General features: G+C 45.6%; 1 protein-coding gene across 1 annotated transcript; it reads right to left on the bottom strand.

Annotated features, from left to right (window-relative positions):
* Positions 1–7,000: 7,000 nt before the first annotated feature.
* On the bottom strand, positions 7,001–20,979 carry LOC138301543 (olfactory receptor 5V1-like). Its single transcript, XM_069242060.1, has 3 exons — positions 20,935–20,979; positions 13,497–13,601; positions 7,001–7,960 (listed from the first exon to the last, which is right to left on the bottom strand). The coding sequence occupies exons 1-3, from the start codon at positions 20,977–20,979 to the stop codon at positions 7,001–7,003; spliced, it is 1,110 nt and encodes a 369-aa protein (XP_069098161.1).
* Between the last annotated feature and the right edge of the window lie 2,962 nt (positions 20,980–23,941).

Genomic DNA, 23,941 nt, shown 5'->3' with positions numbered 1-23,941 from the left:
ATGCACAATATCATAAGAAAACACAAAACACAGATATACTAAAAATAAAGGTACTTTATTTTTATGACAATATGCCAAAAGTATCTCAGTGAGTACCCTCAGTATGAGGATGCCAAATATACACAAGATATATGTACACAATACAAAAATTAGCAGTAATAGCAAAAGGAAGTAATGCAAGCAATGTAGAATTACAGTAGATTGCAATAGGAGCACATAGGTATAGGGGCAACACAAACCATATACTCCAAAAGTGGAATGCAAACCACAAATGGACCCCAAACCTATGTGAGCTTGTAGAGGGTCACTGGGACTGTAAGAAAACAGTGAGGGTTAGAAAAATAGCCCACCCCAAGACCCTGAAAAGTAGGTGTAAAGTGCACCTATATTTCCCAGAGAACACAGAAGTCGTGATAGGGGAATTCTGCAAGGAAGACCGACACCAGCAATGCAACCAAAGTGGATTTCCGGACGAGAGTACCTGTGGAACAAGGGGACCAAGTCCAAGAGTCGCGACAAAGTCGAGAGTGGGCAGATGCCCAGGAAATGCCAGCTGAGGGTGCAAAGAAGCTGCCACTGGATGGTAGAAACTGTGGATTCTGCAAGAACGAAGAGGGCTAGAAACTTCCCCTTTGGAGGATGGATGCCCCACGTCGTGAAGAAGCTCGCAGAGGTGTTCCCACACAGAAAGACCACAAACAAGCCTTGCTAGCTGCAAGGGTTGCGGTTAGGGTTTTTGGATGCTGTTGTGGCCCAGAAGGGACCAGGATGTCGCCACTTGGATGAGGAGACAGAGGGGGCGCCCAGCAAGTTAGGGAGCCCTCACAAAAGCAGGCAGCACCTGCAGAAGTGCCAGAACAGGCACTACGAAGAGGAGTGAACCGGAGCTCAGCCGAAGACACAAAAGGGAGTCCCACGACACCGGAGGACAACTCAGGAGGTTGTGCACTGCAGGTTAGAGTGTTGGGGACCCAGGCTTGGCTGTGCATGAAGGAAATCCTGGAAGAGTGCACAGGAGCTGGAGCAACTGCAAATCACACGGAACCCAGCAATGCAGTCTAGCGTGGGGAGGCAAGGACTTACCTCCACCAAACTTGGACTGAAGAGTCAGTGGACTGTGGGAGTCACTTGGACAGAGTTGCTGAGTTCCAGGGACCACGCTCGTTGTGCTGAGAGGGGACCCAGAGGACCAGTGATGCAGTCTTTTGTTGCCTGCGGTTGCAGGGGGAAGATTCTGTCGACCCACAGGAGATTTCTTCAGAGCTCCTAGTGCAGAGAGGAGGCAGGCTACCCCCAGAGCATGCACCACCAGGAAAACAGTTGCGAAGGCGGCAGAATCAGCGATACAAGGTTGCAGTAGTCGTCTTTGCTACTTTGTTGCGGGTTTGCAGGCGTCCTGAGCAGTCAGTGGTCGATCCTTTGGCAGAAGGTGAAGAGAGAGATGCAGAGGAACTCAGATGAGCTCTTGCATTCGTTATCTACAGAATTCCCCAAAGCAGAGACCCTTTATAGCGTAAAAGGAGGTTTGGCTACCTGGGAAGGAGGATAGGCTAGCAACACAGGTAAGAGCCTATCAGGAGGAGTCTCTGACGTCACCTGCTGACACTGGCCACTCAGAGCAGTCCAGTGTGCCAGCAGCACCTCTGTTTCCAAGATGGCAGAGGTCTGGAGCACACTGGAGGAGCTCTGGGCACCTCCCCTGGGAGTTGCAGGTCCAGGAAGTGGTCACTCCCCTTTCCTTTGTCCAGTTTCGCGCCAGAGCAGGGCTGGGGGATCTCTGAACCGGTGTACACTGGCTTATGCAGAGATGGGCACCATCTGTGCCCATCAAAGCATTTCCAGAGGCTGGGGAAGGCTACTCCTCCCCAGCCCTGACACCGTTTTCCAAATGGAGAGGGTGTAACACCCTCTCTCTGAGGAAGTCCTTTGTTCTGCCTTCCTGGGCCAAGCCTGGCTGGACCCCAGGAGGGCAGAAACCTGTCTGAGGGGTTGGCAGCAGCACCAGCTGCAGTGAAACCCCGGGAAAGGCAGTTTGGCAGTACCCGGGTCTGTGCTAGAGACTCGGGGGATCATAGAATTGTCTCCCCAATGCCAGGATGGCATTGGGGTGACAATTCCATGATCTTAGACATGTTACATGGCCATGTTCGGAGTTACCATTGTGACGCTGTACATAGGTAGTGACCTATGTCCAGTGCACGCGTGTAATGGTGTCCCCGCACTCACAAAGTCCGGGGAATTTGCCCTGAACGATGTGGGGGCACCTTGGCTAGTGCCAGGGTGCCCATACACTAAGTAACTTAGCACCTATCCTTTACCAGGTAAAGGTTAGACTTATAGGTGACTTATAAGTTACTTAAGTGCAGTGGTAAATGGCTGTGAAATAACGTGGATGTTATTTCACTCAGGCTGCAGTGGCAGGCCTGTGTAAGAATTGCCAGAGCTCTCGATGGGTGGCAAAAGAAATGCTGCAGCCCATAGGGATCTCCTGGAACCCCAATACCCTGGGTACCTCAGTACCATATACTAGGGAATTATAAGGGTGGTCCAGTATGCCAATGTGAATTGGTGAAATTGGTTACTAGCCTGTTAGTGACAATTTGTACAGAGAGAGCATAACCCCTGAGGTTCTGGTTAGCAGAGCCTCAGTGAGACAGTTAGGCATCACACAGGGAACACACACATATAGGCCACAAACTTATGAGCACTGGGGTCCTGGCTAGCAGGGTCCCAGTGACACATAACAAACATACTGAAAACATAGGGTTTTCACTATGAGCACTGGGCCCTGGCTAGCAGGATCCCAGTGAGACAGTGAAAACACCCTGACATATACTCACAAACAGGCCAAAAGAGGGGGTAACAAGGCTAGAAAGAGGCTACTTTCTCACAGTCATTGCTCCAGTTTAGAGTAGCCTTTGTTGGTAATAATTATGATGACAGTAACCTACGAAATGATGCACATTTGAGGTAGTGTAACCAGTAATACCAAAACAATGTACCACCACAGAGCTGTGCACATTAAGGAAATCAGTCAACATTAAGACTTCTCACAAAGAAAGCAAGACAACAGCTGAGAGGTCTGCATTGAAGTCATTAACAGCTGGTCGTTTCATGAACTGAGAATCATACACACAAAGAACCCCCTCTACAGCGACTATCACTTTCTCATTACTCTATGCATGGCATCATATAACACCAAAAATGGAAAGAACCTGAAAGCCTTCCATGAAAAGTGATTGTGAACAATGACCCTAGATATTTGAGAACATGAGAACACCTAACATGGCATACACAACAATCCAAAATGCCCACATTGTAAAACAGAGGTAACATTGTTCTACAGAGGGATGTGCGTCATTATACCAACCACAAAGCATATTAGGTCTCATAAGGAAAAGGGTTAGCACTGTACAAAAAACAAATACATGAATGGCACCTCAAGTTATGCTCGAAAACATGCAAGGCACGTCTAGGGTTATGCCTCTGTGTGAACCGGCAGAGTTGATAAGTCCTGTGTAAAGCAGTATGTCTGGGTCCCATGCACCATTTGACCTGCTAACTCACAACGGCACTGGAAAGTGACAGTATTGGGGGATAACTTGTGAGAGGACTCATGGAGTTACGGCCAACTTCACTATTTGATTTGGTGATTTGTCCAAATCTGAGAGGTCAGGAAAGCTAGTAGCTTAACTACATAAGTGGAACTGAAGGGTCACAGCAGTGACAAATGACAATGTAAGTGTCACTAGGACCAAATTGGAATAATATCCAAGACTGGTACCACCTGACACACACCCAATATGACAACACTCAGTGGTAACTCATTCCAAAACGCAGGTGTCCCTGCGTGCATCATCCCACCGTCCACACCGCCTCAAAAAAGTGTCCTTACTGGCAGACTACTCAAAGCCCTGGGCTCAGTTCCAGTGAAGGTCCTAGAAGTGCTGAGAGACAGAGAAGTGCAACAAGTTTTGGTTTGCAGAAAACAGAAAAGCTTAGTGCCGGATGGCTGTTCAAGTAAGGTATCATTGCCATGGGGAGGGCAAGAGGACAACCCTAGTAATGAAGACAAGATTACTACATTTAAAGGAAGGGACAGATAATGGCACATGTAAAGCAACAAGACACATGGAAAACAAGAACACACAGCACATTAGAGGACTGGGTGACACAGTAGATGATTCAGGGACTACAATGTGTGACATATAGTGGAAAAGGATGTGCTCGTAGTGCAAAGGTGCCAGGGGGTAAATAGCGGGTAATAAGAGGTCTCAAGCAAGGTGCAGCAGAGCAAAATGAGTACAAGTTAGCATATTGAAGGTAATGAAACACTGAGGTAGAAAAAAACAAAAAGGGGTACTGCATGCCACACATAAGAAAAAGTTGACAATGGGCAAGCGACCTCCGGCCAGAAAAGTCACATGTCTGGAAAGCATTGTGGGGGAGAGGACTAATGATGAGGCAACTTAAGTGCAGGTTGAGCATGTATGCGTACCTGCAGCTCCGAAAGCTTCTGAACTATGTTTGACTCGCAGCTATATGCACTGCTTCCTAAACCATAACTTCACAGCAGGCTGTCTCCCAGAGGCCATTTCCAATTCAGGTAAAAAAAGATGCCAAGCTCAGCAGGGATAGCTCAGTCGGACAAAGACAGGTCAGCTAACAAAACTCAGTTTTATCTCATGTCTGGGCCTTTCTCATTCCTCACGGCCCCTTCCTTCACCAAGATTGCAGTTAGAACACAGGCAGCTAACCTTTATGTCACCAGGGGCCAATGTGTAGTGCCCCTTTGGAGCCACCCACCATGTATAGGGGGCCAGGAGCGGTGGGACAGTGCCTAAAAAGAAACTATGCACGCAATGTGCACTGTTACATCTACATGAGGCTCAGAACAGGCCCCGGGTAAATGGATGAATGTGCATTCAACAGGATGAAGACTGCCAGTGCTAGGCCTAGGGCAGCTCTATTCTGAACTGAGGCTGGGGTGTGTCTGCAGTCCTACGTGCACTGTATACAACCCCAGGACAAAAATGTACAGAGCAGGGAAACATTTGCTCACCGTGTATTCATTTTTTCCCTGTGTTATATAGCGCTAACTCGACCCAACGGTACCCGAGTGCATTTATAAGCATCAGGATATTATTTGCATAGTATCACGTCGTGCTGATCCAATGCCGAGACTCAAACCTTGACAGCTCCGCCTTTTTGCCACCTCCTCTCCCCCATGTGCCTGTGTTACTCCCGCAGCTCATGACTGAAGAGTCGAGCCTGTGTACAGAAAGTGTGCAGTTTACTGTGCACCACTTTTCCTGCAGGTCAAGGGCCTGACTCTGCCTCACACCCATCCACACAGGCAAGCGAGCCAAGCCTTGGGCCTTTCTCAGGGCTAGGTATTTCATTAAGATGTTACTCCATGCCGGTTGTACACAGTTTCACCCAGTGAGCTTTTATTGAGCAAACTAGTGCCTCATATGATGGGTTCTCTTCATTTACTAAAATGAAAAAAAGCATTTGGACTAATGCATATGATAGCAGTTAAAGGAAAGGCTGACAATATGTTCCGATTATGTGATTAGATGTGGTAATCCCTATAAAAACTGTGAGAGCACATAGACTAAATAACTTTGCCTGATTAGATTAATGTGCAACTAGCAAAATAATGGTATCTTTCGACTGGATACTTAATTTAGAGAAACACCGTTCCACAGGACAGTGCTGAGAGGTGATGCTGTAATGCAGGGCTGCACTATGGGACGTTTCTATTCGGCGCACATTACTTCTATTGGTAATATCAGTCTGGCGCAATAGTATATTTTATGTTTTTCTTCTTTATATACAATAAAACACTGGCATTGAAAGGGTTAGCTCTCCTGGAACTGCAATTCTGATTAAATTACTTCTGACATGGCAAAACGTGTCAGCAACGTACTACTTGGAGAATTACGCACAGAGGATGCACAACATACATATCAAGAATACAGATATTTTGGGACCTATAGAGGTATACTGTAATGGCCCCTGACTCTGTCACGTTGTAAAGGCCCTTGAAGTAACTACGAGATCTGGCTTTTTCAGGGTTTTTTCTAACCTAACTCCAGGGAAGACTATTCTCCCTCTGCCAGAATAAAGCGTCATTTAACAAAATTCCCGTGACGTTAGCAAATAATTTTGCTGCCTTTTGCCACACCTCATTGCTTCTGTAGCCGGATTTCCACTCAATAAAGTGAGAGGTAGCAAAGCCATCAGGCCCAGCGTTCCCCACATATACTGTCTGCGGTAATCAATTCATTTTCTGGATGTAGCAAACTGGCGAGGTTATTTCACACGTTTCATGGATCGGTTGCTGATGGAGGTTGATTTTGGAATTCTGCTCACCGAGTTTTGGGGGACCCATAGAACGAGCCGATAGCTGTTAAGACAGCATGATGGCCCAGGCCAGTTTTTCAAATAGGCAATCACAAATTGTTTAAGATGCTTTCGCCGCACAGGGAGTCAGTATATGCGGAGACTGGGTTGTCTATAAATGGCATTAACGTAACGCTTCACACTGTATTCATATGTTTGTGAAAGTCCACTCCAAAATGAACATTTCTACCTCTCACTACATTTTCTCCACTCTCTCACCTAGGGTGTTATGCTCACTTGGTACACTCGTTAAGTAGCACTGTGATGTTTCCTATCCTTTAGGACTTTGGTGATGTGACTCCGCCAACAACCACACTGTAAAATTGTTCCTCTTTAACTGCTTCATTGTGAAGGGGTTGCAATGCTTTCATTATCTAAATTCACAATTTTAAATGATTTTCATTGTGTTTTTGGAAAACAATGTTTTAACAGCAGGCGTCTTCCTAATGATCTAGTTTATATGTCATGTGTATCATGGGAGACCACAGAATTAAACCAATGAAGTGGAATTCTAAGGCATATTAAGCTGATCTGTGATCGTCATGTCTAAAGTGTAAAGTGGCCGTTCACAGGGTCTTCCTCACTCCTTCTGCTAGTAGTAAAGGGGTGACTGTAACCTCTTGAAGGCCCTTTTCAGTTCCTGACTTCTCCAGCTGTAAATCAGAGGATTTAACATAGGAGTCACAATACTGTACAACACGGACACTAGCCTGTCTCTCTCCAGCCCGTAGGTCGAAGCCGGGCGAATATATGTGAATATTGCAGCTCCATAAAACAGGGTGACTACTATCAGGTGAGAAGCACAGGTGGAGAATGCCTTCTGCTTCCCAGAGTTTGAGCTCATCTTTACTATGGTAGCTGCAATGTAGATGTAGGATACCAGAATGGAGAGGAAAGGGATGAGGCCCACCAAGGTCCCTCCCACAGTGAACAGTACTAATTCATTAAGATGAGTGTCAGCGCAGGACAAGTGCAACAGTGGAGGGATGTCACAGAATACATTTTGGAGGCAGTTGGATCCACAGAAAGGCAACCTAACTATGAGGGTTGTATGCACCACCGAATTCATTATTCCACTCACCCATGAGGCACCTGCCAGAAGCAAACATAGTTTTCTGTCCATCAGAAGTGTGTAACGCAATGGATAGCATATGGCAATGAAGCGGTCATATGCCATTGCGGTAAGGAGGAAGGCCTCCGTCCCCTCCAGGGAAATGAACAGACTCAACTGCACCATGCAGCCAGTGAATGAGATGGTATGCTGCCCAGAAAGTAGCGTGTCCAGCATTTTGGGGACAGTGACTGATATATAACAAATATCCAAGATGGAGAGGTGTCGGAGGAGGTAGAACATGGGACCATTGAGGTGAGCATCCAGTGTTGTTATTCCGATGATAGCCAGATTTCCCACCAAGGTGAGGATGTAAAAAAAAGATAGAAAGGAAAAAACCAACATCTGCAAGCCTTGCAAATTTTCGAATCCCAAGAAGCAGAACTCCAGCACAATACTGATGTTTTTCTCCTCCTCGCTTAACACCAGAAATTCAGATATCTATAGAAATACAAAAGAAACATGACACATTTTGTGAGGTGTCAAGTGTACTCAAATACTCGCACTTTTGTCCTGGGATCTGTGCCACGGTAAGGGTTCACTTGCTTTATAATGGTTTTAGCAATATTACAAAATCACCATACAACTGAATATTCTGTATTGTTTTTATAGGAGTAATGGTTTGCATAACCTAAAGGACCTTAGACTTTCTTTAAAAGCTTTAAGTTTGTAGTCAAAAATCATTACCCATTAAGTTCCATAAATTGGCCGTATTGTGGCATGAGATCACTTTGCAATGGCCTGCACAGAAGAAAGTTGCTAATTTGCATATTGAAATTAATACGTTTCAAAGCAAAAAATGTTTCAAATTTCGAATACGAATTACAATGCCCACATTGCACACTCTTGTGAGTCAAAAGGAAAAAGAATGACTCAAGGGTGTTTACTACATCCTAACAAATAGCACAGGTATAAACCAATGTTTTACAACTGTTACTTTGGCCCCAAAGGATTGAGAGTATCTGCTGAGCGGATGTTGGACCTAGGTTAGAACCTTTAAGGCAGATGGCATCAATGGTGTGTGTGCAGCTGCCAACATTGAGGTGGGGAGAGCAGGATTAAACTTCATGGGCCACGCTGCACTCTCAAGGAGGCCACTGTCACACTGCGCCTTCCCTTGCAGCATTTCGACCCCCTGAAACCTCATTCGTTCGTGACTTGTTGGCAGGCCATAGGGGCAAGATGTGGATTTCACTCTAGCCCTTTTGGCACTGCCTACAACTCCTGTGGGTAAATCCTGCTTACTGTTCATCTGGGCGATGAAAAAGGCCTATTGACATGCAGTGGTGGAATAAATGACCCAGGGAGAAACTGTGCCATTTTGGCAGACAAAGAAAGTAGGCAATTTACTCTGACCAGATGTCATCTTTCCCATGTTATGGCTGGTATTAACCCATGGTGAAAGGTTTATAGTATTCAGCAGGGGATGCTATATTTAGCGGTAATGACCAACAGGATGCTAGTTTGACATTTAAAACAGCTCGGTGGGTTCACTCGCCTTATATAACTCTTGAAAGAAGATAATTCTTCCTTCCGCTAGAGAAGAAATTCAGGGAGACAGTCCTGGCTAAGCTTCGAGTTTTTACTGGCATAACATATGGTATCAGGGATATGGAATCTCTGCTTCTCACTGGCTCCGTGGTTTGTAAGTGAGCCTGATGTGAAGCGGGGAATGTAATCTAATGTTTAGTCATAGCTTCGAACTGTCTGCCATGGTAACGTTGTGTTCATGTTGTCAGAAGTATCTGTTGTTTCCACAGGAGAATCCTGAACTTGTGGAGAAAGTTTGGATCTCCTGAACAGCCTATTAGAGTCCTCCAGTTGCTGCGTCGGTTGGATCATGACGTTGGAAACATTCTCTCAAATCATGTAGGTGGTACCACTACTAATATCCAAGCAGTGCTGTGTGGCAATTGTACATATGAAGTAAACCTATATTTTTCTGAAGAATCATTTGAAGGCTGAGGGCATAGTGCGGCAGCTTTCCAAATTCAAGAAGTATTTTGTTCCTACTTAATTTCACCCTACAAAGTCCCGTGAGTGTAGTCCAGGTTCGTGTTTTAAAAGACAGTTCCTTCATTTGCCAGAAGAGTCTCATCACATGGCGTTTAAAGCAATGATATTGCCAAGGTATCACACTTATGAGAGTTAATGCACGTTTGTGTCCCAGTGTGATAGCGTTTTTCTGGGTTTACATTTTAGTAAAATATTACTACTGAAAAATAATGATTTTTATGTTATATCTAATATGCAAATAAGAAGCTAATGTGATTGCAAGAGAAACAAGTCCCATATAATGTATAGAAGTGCAATGAATATAAGTGTGGTTATTAACCTAATTTAGTTGTGTCACATTTTATGTGAAAACTCCATTTTGGATCAAATAAATGGTGTTTTCGTCATGCACTCCAGTATTCACCCCTCCCATCTGCTTCCCTGCTCACCGTCTTCCCTCAAAAGCTCAGCAGAACCTAAGATAGCCGATGTAATGGATTTTACTGAAATGCTCTAAATTAACTTTCTAGTGTCCCTAATTGTAGCAGTTCTCAAGGCTCTCCCACTGCAGTTCAGTTGATGGGCTTAGTCTTATTAATTGATGACATATTAGCTTAAACATCTCTAAATGGAGGCAGCATTTAAGATGCTAAATGCTTTCTTAAAACGAGATAGTGTTAGTGTACTTAAGTATGGAATGTCACATTTTCATTTGTCAAGAGAGTTTTACTTGTGATCATGCAACAATGAATATGCTGTTTCTCTAATTTGTTATGCAAGAATTGTGTATAAGAACCCATGGATTTAGGGGGAAGGCAGAAGACTTTCCTTTTCTACTAGGGCTACTGCTTAACTCTTTTCTGATTTCTGAGGCTCACTTGGGACTTAGATTTTTCTTCTGATTTTGACTATTATCTCTGCCTTTTAACCTTCATGGAACTTATTTTGTACTGTTTGATTTTGAGATTTTTGTGATAAAACCATTTAACCTACAACTCAATTATTGAGTGGTCCCAAATAATGATTTTCCTAATCTGCTAAAATGATATGAGGATGCCTTTTTGTGCAAGATCAACCGGGGGTAGACCTATCTGAGGTACATTTAGGGATGATCTGTTTTCTAGTGTCCTAAATATTAGGGAACACTACCGCTCTCACTCCAGGTATCTACTATATATTCCTGTTAATATGAGGTTGTTTCCTAGACATTCCTCCTATGCCAGTCAAGCCAAGATGTGTCTCAGGTCTATTCCTTATGCCAATCAATTCCAAAATATGAAGATACACACAAAGGGAAATATCAAAACACAACCATGCGTGTTGTGCAGAGATACACATGCTCACACACACTTGCGCACTACTTTCAAACACATGGACATACATACTGTTAGAAATGGGGTCTCTAATTGGCAGTCAAATTACACCCTGTCCAAGTAGGGACCCTCACTCTTGTCAGGGTAAGGGAGTCACACACCTGAGATAACCCCTGTTCACTCCCTTGGTAGCTTGGCACAGGCAGTCAGGCTTATCTCAGAGGCAATGTGTAATGTATTTGCACAAACATATACAGCAACACAGTGAAAACACCCCAAAAGGACACCACACCAGTTCATTAGCCAATATTTATCTAAATCAAACAAAACTGAAATGACAAAAATCCAACGTACATGAGCAAAGATATTAATTTTTATGGTAAAAAGTCTTAATCCATAGAAATCATGGATGCATTATTTTAGCACAAAGTACCTGGTATGCGTCAAAAATAAAGCCGCACAGGTGAGCACACAATGGAAAAGAAAGTAATGCCTCAATTCCTTACTTGTAAGTGAGGTAGTGTATCACTTCTTGCTTCACCGGGTAAGCAATGCATCGTTTTCCAGGCTAGCAGCTTCAGGTCCGTGGGGTGATGTTGAAGATTTTAATGCCCAGGGATGATGCATGAAAAATCCAGACACACAGCAGTGATGAATCCGTGATGAGCTGGTGAGGCGTCAATTTCACCAGCGCTGCGTTGATTTTACAGCTGCGGTGCAGGCGCTGCATTGATTTTTCTGTTGCTTGGCTCTGGAGCATAGATTTTCCCTCTGGTTCTTCTAGCGTCTTCTTCCAGGGGCCCCGGACTGGATGTGGCACCACTTGGCAAGTCTGGGGGTCTCAGCAAGAACAAGGGCCTCATAATGAACATGGCGGTCCAGACCGCCATGTCGGCTGTGGGGGAAATTACCGCCACCAGCATGGCGGTCTGGACCGCCATATAATGAACAAGGGAAGACCACCACAGATGGACCTCCGCTACCGCCAGGCTTCCACCGACAGGCAGCGCTGCCCTCCAGATAAAGATCCCTTGTTCCACCAACTTTTCCCTGGCGGTTTCCTCCACCAGGGTAAGGCTGGTGGAAGGGGTGCTCCGGGGTTCCCCCTGGGAGCCCCTGCACTGCCCATACATTTGGCATGGGCAGTGCAGGGCCCCCCGTGCACAGCCCCATCACGAAGTTCACAGCCCTATTTACGGGCAGTGATATGCGCGCGGATGCTGCTGCACCCGTCGCACTGCAGCATTGATGATGGCTCCATGTGGAGCCATCGGCAATGTCCTGGCCCAGACACTATTTCTGCCCGCCGGCCCTGAGGAATGTTGTTTATTGGGTCGGCGGGGTTCCCAACAGGCTGGTGGTCTGTGTTCAGAGCGCCAGCATGAAGCCGTGTTTATAATGAGGGCCAAAGTCTTTGATGTCCCTGAGTCTTTGTAACAGGAATCTAAATACAAAGAGGGGAGGGACTGGGAGGTTATATGGCCCAGTGTACAATCTCCCAAATATAGTAATATAAACAAAGGTACACTGTTCCAAACTACTCTAAAATACTACGAGACCTGGTGTCTCAGGAGCAAGAGCCCTCAAGCATCACAACGGATGACTGGTATCATCATCGGGAAATGCTCCTTGCCAGGCAGGCGCTGCAACGCCTGACGGGCTCCCCGAAAGGGGGGCTCTAAGCCGTACTGCTCTGATAGTGACTGGTGGGTACAAACTATACAGACAGTACTGCCTGCATCCAGGCACCAGCACACATTGGAGAGAACAGAAAAAAATACATTTAAAATTGGTTATTCATCTCACATTACACATCATAATTTTAAACACTACAAAAAGGATGAAGACCATGATTAAAAACAAGAATGAAAGTAATAAATTGAGTTATGATGCTCAATTACTCTCAAAGAGCAACAAACCTCAGAGGACTATAACTATAATGGTGCCTCTAAACTAGGGTCAACATGTTTCGCGTCTTGCGGTCCAACCAGATCCATTGACGCTTCATCAGGACCAAAAACATAAGATTTAATCACCTCTTCTCCAAAATAATAAAGAAAAATTGAAAAACCCTAATTTAGGATAAAAAAAACCCGTCACTTACATTTAAGTAAACTGGCTAAGTCAAAGAAAGGTCGCCCTAGAAGACAAAAATGATACAAACACCAAGAATACCCATAATGTGGTTACAAGGGTGTTTTTGTGAAATACATGTGTGATGGGTCAACAAAAGAGTGCATAGAGTCAGAAAACTTCTTCCTTTTTGAGGATCAATTTTACCATCAGATGCGAGGAACATCGATGGGTAGCACATTCGCACCAAGTCTAGCCTGCTTATATATGTATGACTCTGAAAAAAAGCACATTTTACCGCCAACTAACCCTTTTCAGAATTACATCAAATTGTGGCGACGTTATATTGACGTCATCTTAATCATATGGCAGGGCTCATTGACAACTGCAGATAACTTTACAGCTTGGATCAATACTCTTGATCCTTTTTTTGAAATTCACTGCCACAGTGTCTGCCACTCATTTACCCTTTCTAGACCTCATGATTACCATCAACAATGGTAAATTGTCCACAAGCATTTATCATAAGCCAACAGATCGTAACTCTCTTCTGTTATACGAGAGTCACCATCCGAAATCTCTACGGGATAATATACCTGTTGACCAGTTTTTACAGCTAAGACGTAACTGCAGTTCACCTCAAGAATTTGACTACCAGGCTGATGTTCTTCAAGATAAACCTTATGAACGTCATTACCCCTCTAGAATTGTTAACCAGGCACGTAAAAGAGCTAGGAATAACAATAGGGACGCCTTGCAAGCAACCATGGAAAAGGGACCTCAGACCAGACTAACGTGCGTGTCTACCTATACTCCCTTATCTAATTCAATCAAGAAATTGATCAGTAAAAGATGGTCAATACTAACGAGCGGGGGTTGTGAAGTTCCAAGACCCCTTTTTGCATTTAAACGCACTGCTAACATTAAGGACATTGGGGTTCACACCCGCCCACAACCTCCACGTGATACCCCAACTCAAAAGACGCTATGGGATCTCTCCCCAGTGGAGGGTCATCACCCCTGTGGCAATTGTAACATGTGTTCTCTCACTAGACATCTAACGACATTGAATCTAGATCCCATAGGGACCTGGCGCCTTAAGAAACATACCAACTGCAATACCAGGAATTGCATCTACATGTTAACGTGCCTATGCAATCTACGTTATATTGGCATTGACATAGAAATAATATCAGATGCAATAGAATTACCACTAAACTTTGTGCGCACTTCTTGGAGACATCACACACTCCTGATGACCTTTGGTGGGTGATATTAGAAGCACCTAGAGTCCGACCAAATGATTCAGGGTCCCTTTTTAGGATTGAACAAAGATGGGTGTTCAAATTAGGGACTAATACATGTGGTTTGAATGATGATTTCCCTTGGACTTCACTCTCATCATAACAAGTATTACCCAATAATTTTTTATTTTGTTGTATGCACTTCCTTATAGACACTCTAATTTGTCTTTGACAAACCATATCTAAACTTTTCATGCCTCAGATTGTGACATAAGTAACGTTTTTGTGTTAAGTCAGCAATTTTTGGTAATATTTTACAAGATACATGTCTCCTGTTATACTTTCTCAGTTTTTGACAACCCTTCAATACAAAGGACCTGGTGTCCTTTCAATTTGGAGCTTTGGACTACTTTTCATCCCGTGTATAATAGGAAGGTTGTCCTTCCTTTATTTCCTTTACTTTGGGCCCAACCTGGCTCGACCGGGAGTCCTTTCTTGATTTCTAGTATCGCAGACGCGGGCGAGCCGGAAGATGCTTTACTTCCGGGTTTCGCGGCATCTATGAATGGCTCTGACAGCACCCATTTCAATTTATTACGGGAGCGCTGTCCAGAGGGTAGGTCCATGGGGAAGGACCGTTGACTAAAATGTGAGTATTCTCTCTGCCTTCCCGTCGGGTTTTTTTTTTTTTATATAACGAGGGGCTTATATACCTGCCCTCACTTGTGGTAGGGTAGGATTTCAGTTTTATCCCTCAACGTATGATGTTATTTGACATGCCACAGAGTATGGATTATGTGCATTTGTAATTGTAATTGTAATTGTAATCGTATTTATATAGCGCTTACTACCCCTGACGAGGCGTCGAAGCGCTTTTCGATGAGTAGCACGCTACTCCGGTACCCAACAAGAATTAGTGATGGATTAGTATAATTTAATAAGGAGTACAGTTTTAGTATTATTATGAGTTAATTTGAGTTGCGGATATGAGAGTTTGTTAGTTAGATTGACTGGAGTAATGGAGGGGTGGAGGAGGAAAGAAATCCAGAAGTGTTAATTGGGAGTTTATCCTTCATTTGCTCAATCCAAAGGCTTGAGATGAATAAAAGGGGGGCGGAGGGGAAAGAGGATGTGGAAGGGTTAGGGAGAGCATAGTAGCAGGGTGAGATGAATGCAGGAGAGTTTAGTAGGGTTGTGTGGGAGGTCACAGAGGTAGAGTGAGGTTTGGTGAGTTAGATGTGGGGGTGGAGGGATGAGCTTAGGCAGAGATATTTAGGAGATGGAAGTGGTCGAAGGGATTTGGGATGAGTCCGAGTGAGAATGGAGGATAGTTTGATAGAGACATGACATGAGAGCGATGAGTAGATAAGTGTGATAAAAAGAGAGCAGAAATTCATAGAAACATGCCAGGCACAGAAACAACATATACACATATATATATATATTTATACACACACACACACATGACTATACACACACATCTGCACATACAATACATAATTAGAAACATGGGTAAAAATACTTAGTCGTCCATCCATCATCCTGGTAAAAAGGCGGGAACTCCCCCACCTACCTCGAGGGTGGACGGGGCGTGGCCCAGCGGGCGGAGCCCACAGGTGCTCCACAAAGGGAGAAACCCTCCACTCTGTGTCTCCAGCAGAGGAAGACAGAAACCGCGCGTCCCAGTCAGACACAGACCACGCTCCAGCACATCATCAGCTCACCTCCAGGAAGGATTCCAGATCCCCTCCGCCATGGGATCTCTGAGCGCACAGCCCCGCCCCGCCCCATCCCTGCTAAGCCCAAGAGCCAGGGTGGGCCGTCCTTTCCAGAAGGTGAGCTTCAAACCGCGGCATCTGCCGCGTCCACATTGTACACTAGGGTACGTGATGGGCCACGGGGGCAAAAACGTCTTCAGCAACCTTGTGTGCCCCCGGCAATGTCATTGCCACTAGTGCGTCCCCGCGGAGATGTCCTCGCGCCCCTGCGCATCAACAACGCACCACGCGAGTCGGCGGCAAACGCAGTGGGGTCGCCTTGGAAAGCTGTCAATCATTCTGGCAAGAGGTGGGAATTCCCCTACCTATTTCGAGGGTTGACGGGGCGTGGCTCAGCGGGCGGAGCTTACAGGTGCTTCATAAAGGGGGAACCTTCTACTCTGTGTCTCCAGGAGAGGAAGATAGAAACCGCGCGTCACAGTCAGATACAGATTACGCTCCAGTACATCATCAGTTCACCTCCAGGAAGGATTCTGGATCTTCCTCTGCTATGGGATCTCTGAGCGCACAGCCTTGCTTTATCTTTGCCAAGCCCGAGAGTTAGGGTGGCTTGTCCTTTCCAGAAGCTGAGCTTCGACTGCGGCACCTGCTACGTTTATATTGGTAAGTGCTTCCTTTGAGGTTTAGTTTCTGTAAAATGAGCATCGTGGCCTACACAACCGGAGTATTTTCTACGAGTATGTCAGTAAGCGTTACCTAGCATGTTTTATATATCCTGTTTATATTGTACAATAGGGGTACGTGATGGGCCACGGGTAAACGTCTCCAGCAACCTTGTGTGCCTTTGGCAATGTTATTGTTACTAGTGCGTCTTTGTGGAGATGTCCTCGTGCTTCTGCGCATCAACAACACACCACCGGAATCGGCGGTAAAACGCAGTGGGGTCGTTTTGGAAAGCTGTCCGTCATCCTGGCAAGAGGCGGGAATTCCCTACCTACTTCGAGGGTGGACGGGGCGTGGCTCAGCGGGCGGAGCTTACAGGTGCTTCATAAAGGGAGAACCTTCTACTCTGTGCCTCCAGGAGAGGAAGATAGAACCCGCGCGTCACAGTCAGATACAGATTACGCTCTAGTACATCATCAGTTCACCTCCAGGAAGGATTCTGGATCTTTTTTTGCTATGGGATCTCTGAGCGCACAGCCTTGCTTTATCTTTGCCAAGCCCGAGAGTTAGGGTGGCTTGTCCTTTCCAGAAGCTGAGCTTCAACTGGGGCACCTGCTACGTTTATATTGGTAAGTGTTTCCTGTTGAGGTTTAGTTTCTGTAAAAATGAGCATCGTGACCGAACCAACCGGAGTATTTTCTACGAGTATGTCAGTAAGCGTTACCTAGCATGTTTTATACGCCCCGTTTATATTGTACACTAGGGGTACCTGACGGGCCACGGGGTAAACGTCTCCAGCAACCTTGTGTGCCTTTGGCAATGTTATTGTTACTAGTGTGTCTCTGTGGAGATGTCCTCGTGCTTCTGTGCATCAACAACGCACCACCGGAATCGGCGGTAAACGCAGTGGGGTCGTTTTGGAAAGCTGTCCGTCATCCTGGTAAAAAGCGGGAATTCCTTTACCTACATTCGAGGGTGGACGGGGCGTGGCTCAGCGGGCGGAGCTTACAGGTGCTTCATAAAGGGAGACCTTCTACTCTGTGTCTCCAGGAGAGGAAGATAGAACCCGCGCGTCACAGTCAGATACAGATTACGCTCTAGTACATCATCAGTTCACCTCCAGGAAGGATTCTGGATCTTTTTTTGCTATGGGATCTCTGAGCGCACAGCCTTGCTTTATCTTTGCCAAGCCCGAGAGTTAGGGTGGCTTGTCCTTTCCAGAAGCTGAGCTTCAACTGGGGCACCTGCTACGTTTATATTGGTAAGTGTTTCCTGTTGAGGTTTAGTTTCTGTAAAAATTAGCATCGTGACCGAACCAACTGGAGTATTTTCTACGAGTATGTCAGTAAGCGTTTGCATGGATGTAGCTATATCGGGGACACTTCTAGGAGCACAATTGTGCCCATTTCTATTACTGCTAAGTTTCTGTGGTTTATTGAAACTTTAAAGTGCCTCATACGTGTCAGTCTACACCCTATATATATATTTTGTTGAAGCATATTTATGTTTATGATTTCTTGTTTATTGTGCACAGTGTTAACTTGAGTCCTTGGAACGTGCTTCCCAAGGAGCCTGGTCTCGACTTGGGGATGGTAAGCTTGAGTCTATGCACTCTTTTGTTGACCCATCACACATGTATTTCACAAAAACACCCTTGTAACCACATTATGGGTATTCTTGGTGTTTGTATCATTTTTGTCTTCTAGGGCGACCTTTCTTTGACTTAGCCAGTTTACTGAAATGTAAGTGACAGGTTTTTTTAATCCTAAATTAGGGTTTTTCAAATTTTCTTTATTATTTTGGAGAAGAGGTGATTAAATCTTATGTTTTTGGTCCTGATGAAGCGTCAATGGATCCCGTTGGATCGCAAGACGTGAAACTTGTTGATCCTGGTTTAGAGGCACCATAATAGTTATAGTCCTCTGAGGTTTGTTGCTCTTTGAGAGTAATTGAGCATCATAACTCAATTTATTACTTTCATTCTTGTTTTTAATCTAGTTCTTCATCCTTTTTGTACTGATTAAAATTATAGTGTGTATTGTGAGATGAATAACCAATTTTAAATGCATTGTTTTCTGTTCTCTCCAACGTGTGTTGGTGTCTGGATGCAGGCATCCCTGTCTGTGTAGTTTGAACCCACCAGTCACTATCAGAGCAGTACGGCTTAGAGCCCCCCTTTCGGGGAGCCCGTCAGGCATTGCAGCGCCGGCCTGGCGAGGAGCATTTCCCGATGATGATACCAGTAATCCATTGTGATGCTTGAGGGCTCTTGCTCCTGAGACACTAGAGGGGTTATTCTAACTTTGGAGGAGTGTTAATCCGTCCGAAAAGTGACGGTAAAGTGACGGATATACCACCAGCCGTATTACGAGTTCCATAGGATATAATGGACTCGTAATACGGCTGGTGGTAAATCCGTCACTTTTCCGTCACTTTTGGGACGGATTAACAACTCCTCCAAAGTTAGAATAACCCCCTAGGTCTCCTAGTATGTTAGAGTAGTTTGGAACAGTGTACCTTTGTTTATATTAATATGTCTTTGTAACAGGAGATATGCTTAGTCCACGCCTGTGGAGAATCTTCAGAAGCAGGATACACAGCAAAGTCCAGTCTTTGTCCTCTTTAAGGCAGAAGCAACAACTGCAGGCCCACCCAGCACAGCACACACAGAAAAGGGGCAGTACTCCCCCTCAAAGCTCTTCAGCTCTTCTCCTCGGAAGACGTTCTTCTTGATCTAGAAGTGTTCTAAAGTTGTGGGGTCAGCAGTCTAATACGGATACTCATTTCTACCAATGAAGCAGGCAAACTTCAAAGAAAAGTATTTGTAGTGCACAAGACCCTGCCTCTTCCCTGCCCTGTCGAAGACACACTCTAGCGGTTTCAAGTCTGTATTGTGTGAGGGTAGACACAGCCCTTTCAAGTGCAGGCTTCAGCTCCTCCCTCCCATTCTAGCCCAGGAAGACTCATCAGGATTTGCAGGATACACGCCAGATCCCTTTGTGTGACTATCTATAGTGAATGCACAAACACACCAACTGTCAATCTGACCCAGGTGAGTATTCAGCAGCCAAGCAGAAGCACAGAATGGTTAAGCAAGAAAATGCCTACCTTCCAAAAGTGGCATTTTCAAACAGACAATCTACAACCGACTTAACCAAAAGATGTATTTTTAAATTGTGAGTAAAGAGGCCCCAAACTCCATAGCTCTATCTGCTCTCAATGGGAAACTCCACTTAAAAGATATTCAAAGGCAATCCTCATGTTAAGCTATGGGTGACATAGGCCTTGCAATAGTGAAAAATGAATTTCACTATCAGGACATGTAAAACACACCAGTACATGTCCTACCATTTATATGCACTGCAACATGCCCATGGGCCTACCTGGGGCTTACCATAGGGGTGACTTACATGAAGTAAAACAAACGTTTGGGCCTGGCAAGTGGGTACCCTTGCCAGGTCGAACTGCCAGTGTAAAACTGCACACAAGGACACTGCAGTGGCAGTTCTAAGACATGTTTACAAGGCTACTCAGGCACAATCAGTGCTGCAGGTCCACTAGTAGCATTTGATTTACAGGCCCTGGGCACCACTAGAGCACTTTACTAGGGACTTACTAGTAACTCAAATATGCCAATCAAGGATAACCAATCATAATCACAATTTGCACAGGGAGCACTTGCACTTTAGCACAGGTCAGCAGTGGTTAAGTGGCCAGAGCACCAAAAAACAGCAAAAATGAAATCCAGCACACATTCAAAAATACAGGAAGCAGGGGCAAAATGACAGGGGATACCACGCCAAGGATGCCAGGTCTAACACATACAAATACATACACATGAATGCTCACAGATGTATGTAGACACATACAGAACAAGCACTATACCAGGACATACAGCAGTCTCCTTGAATGGTAAAATGTTATGTTCCTGGCCTCAACCCATTTCTTACTTGAACACTCTGCACGAGGGTGGAAGGAGACTAACACAACATGAACTCAGTTCACACATGCACAATCTTCAAAGTGTGACAGTATTTCAACTGAATGTGGTCAACTCAGTTTAGAAATTCAGACTTTTTTTACAGTGGTAGTTCAAAAAAGTAGTGAGTGTCTGGTCCACAGAGACCCTTAAATCAAGGCCACGATGGATGATCTTCAGAGGTAGCAAACATAAGTTTGAATTAGTTTAAAAAAAAGGTGCAATCTACAAAGTTAATGCTTTTAATTTCTTTTTTTCAGACATAAAAGTGTACAATATTTACCATGTGACATTAAAAAGGAGCAAAAAAATAAATGGTACATAATCATTTATTGATGACCTGAACAAATTCATAACATGAAAGTTCACAGCTGCAGCAGTGATGTTAGCAATAACATCAATTAAATCTTCTTTGACAGACATGCCTTACCTCAGCATCAATAACACTATGAGTCACAGTAAATCTACAGATCATTATTTTATTGCGGTCTTGCTTATTACAAAATAAATGAAAATATGCAGACCTATTTCACCTTAAATGAAGTATGACAGAACCAAATGGAAGGCGCTGTGCATCACTGATTACAAGTAAATAATACATAAGATGTCAGAACTCAACTATTACAAGTGATTGCAGTCGAGTTCTGGCATCACAATGCTTGCTACTGAGGTAAAATGCTGGGCAGGTCATAGAGCAGCTGTAGGAAGCAAAAAAATGAAAAGTTGTTTTTCTTTCTTCAGCTTGTTTTTTAGGGTTGAGTGCACAAGTGCTCCCTCCCTGTTATAATCTCTCTTTGGACTCATAACCACACCCATGTCATGCCTGTCACTTTCATTGGTTTGTGGGCTTGCCTTTTAAAATCCACTTGCTTTCATTAGCGAAAGGCATGCATACCTCATTCCTTTTCTGGTGTTTAGTCCTCCTCTAGTGCACCGGCCAACTTCTGAAATCTTACGAGGCTTCTTGTTTTCTGTATCGGTTCTGGACTACTTTCTTTTTTATTTTTAACACAGCACGATCGCTGTGGGTTTTACATAGCTGTTTTTTTTCATTAAATTTATGTGGCAAGAAAAATCCGGTTAGGAGTTTACAACTCTAACAGCTCTAGTTCGTTCTCCTTTCTGCACACATGTTTGTTGAGGTTTGTTGTCCACAATTCCTGGACCAACTCTATGTGTTAAAACGCTGTCCAGCTTTGTCGCTAACGTGAAAGTGTCCTGTGTTGGACATTGTCTTGTGTCAGGTTTCAGCCACGAGTGAACTTTTGTTCGTTCTGCGATCACTATCACATTGAATGCTTATTTGTATGCATAACACTGTTTATTTGTACAGTGACATGATTTTTGCATATACAAAAACTAAGAAACAGCCAGATGGAGATTTGACCAAGATCACACAGTTTCGTGAAGCTGAGTGGCCGGGACTAAAGTGATGGACTCTGTAGTGTCCTGCTGGACACGTTCTACTGTTTGGCCAGCCTCTCTGCTGAGGGCTGGCCTCCCACATACACCCCACACCCACCCAACACAGGCGTCACCAGTCAGGTGACCCTGGCAATAAAAAGGGCCGGGCGCACGTGCCCAGGGCCAGTTACACCCACTAAGCAACTGTGTCCGTGTCGTATGTTTTAGTAGCATGGGGGCCTAGGGCCCCAACACTACATTGGCGACGAGTGGGTACATCAACCCCACGTGGCCACAGACAGCTACTTCTCCATTGGTTGTGGAGGGAAGTAGAACCTCTGTAAAAGGCACCCCCCACATCTCCGACGAGCATGAAGATCTCTGGTGTGCCAGGACAGTGACCCGGTGCAGAGACAGGCGCCCGCCGCAAGCTCTGAAAGGAGGAGGGGAACGGGAGCATCATCCCCCACACACCGAGCATGAGGTGAGCTCGGGGGTATGAGCAAAAGCCCCTCCGACAGTAACCAACGCGGCCTGCAGCTCGGAGAAAACGGCTGCGGCCGCGAACAGAAAAGCGCAACGGTGCTAAAAAAAAAAGCACCTACCAAGCGGTGCGGCGACCACAACAGGACGGTGCTGTTGCGCACCGAAATAAGTGTGCGGCAATGCCCAAGGCCGCCCCCGTTTGAAAATGCTCATGGTGAAAAGCGCGGCCCGCAGCGTGTGGAAAGGCTGCCGGGGCCGTGCATAATGTCTGAAGAAAATGCTGAGCCGGCCGCCCCAGCCCCCAAGAATGCGGGCAGCAGCGTGTGCCATGCTGCGGCCACGCTTCAAAGAAATGGTGCGATTGTGCACCAAATATCAAGAAAATGCCTGGGCCGTCTTCCCCTGTTATTTTGAAATAACAGTGCTGTTTGCGCACCGAGAAAGAAAATGCGGCCTAGCCAGTTGCCCCTGCCCCAACTTCATGAAGGGAACGCGGCCCACAGCCGCGCACCAGAAAACTGTAGTGCAGAGGGGAGAGGTGCTTCCAGGCATGAGAAAGAATAAAAGAAAATACCCAGAGCCGCCCCCAGCTGCCGCATGGTCTGAAGATGCCATGGTGCAGACACGCACCGAAAGCAATTTAAAACGACATGGTGCAGGCACGCACCAAGGACACGAAAAAATTGCCAAGGGACGCCCCCCCACCTCCCAAAACATGTGGAGTGAAGCTTCGAGGTGCTGACACGCACCTAGAGAGGAAAACAGTGCCCGGAGCCCCCACCCCCTCTCACTGCAATGTGTGCACTCTGCATGCCTCCTCAAACGAGGCTATGCAGTGTTAAAGAAAAAGAAGACAGAATAGTACAAAAGAAGGAAAAGTGCACTTACCTACATGCCTCCTCCACCCAGAGCAACTCCTCCCGCAGCATTGCTCCTCAGCATGGCTTCACCGTCATCTGTTTCAGACAACAAGGCCCGGCAACAGGAAAGACTGTCTTCAAGGTAGAAAAGAAGTGCACTACTGGCATCCAGTGGCCAAAGTTGGTACTGCACCCTATTTCTATTTTAAAAGAAAACAAGATTGGATGAAGGCAAGTCTACAGCAGCACTTTCAGAAAGTGACTGCTCCAGACCAAGAGTGCACCCCTAGACGGAAGTGGCGCAGAAGACGGAAAAGGCGAGGAAGAAGGACGCGACACGGATGACGCTGCACAGGGTAAGGAGAAGACTGCAGCTGTCTCAGCCAAGCTGCAACGGTGAGAAATGGACGCAAGTGCCACGTGAGGCACGAGGAGAGCGCGCATAGACTGCGCGGCCCCTGGCGGCCGTCCGCCACCACCACTGAAAGAACGCCACATAACCCAGCAGTGATAGACATCACCGCAGGACAAGAAAGAGACATGCCAGGCATTTCCATAGGACGCCCAGAAAAGAGACTATGTCACATGTGCAGAGAGCTGCACCAGAGAACGTGACGACTAAGGCAACACCTGCGAAATTGAAGAGAGCACCCGCGAGCATGACATAACGCACGGGACAAGAGGCCG

The sequence above is a fragment of the Pleurodeles waltl genome, chromosome 6, assembly GCF_031143425.1.
Source record: "Pleurodeles waltl isolate 20211129_DDA chromosome 6, aPleWal1.hap1.20221129, whole genome shotgun sequence".
Taxonomy (NCBI): domain Eukaryota; kingdom Metazoa; phylum Chordata; class Amphibia; order Caudata; family Salamandridae; genus Pleurodeles; species Pleurodeles waltl.
This window is presented reverse-complemented; position numbering and strand designations above follow the sequence as displayed.

What these genes read in the sequence shown, in the direction of transcription:
- LOC138301543 (XM_069242060.1), bottom strand. Translation starts at nt 20,979, where the DNA reads ATGATCTGTAGATTTACTGTGACTCATAGTGTTATTGATGCTGAG. An exon ending in ATAGTGTTATTGATGCTGAG is followed by an intron (nt 13,602 to 20,934) that starts GTAAGGCATGTC and finishes TAACAATTCTAG; the next exon opens with AGGGGTAATGACGTTCATAA. An exon ending in CTGTAAAAACTGGTCAACAG is followed by an intron (nt 7,961 to 13,496) that starts GTATATTATCCC and finishes GTATTTCTATAG; the next exon opens with ATATCTGAATTTCTGGTGTT.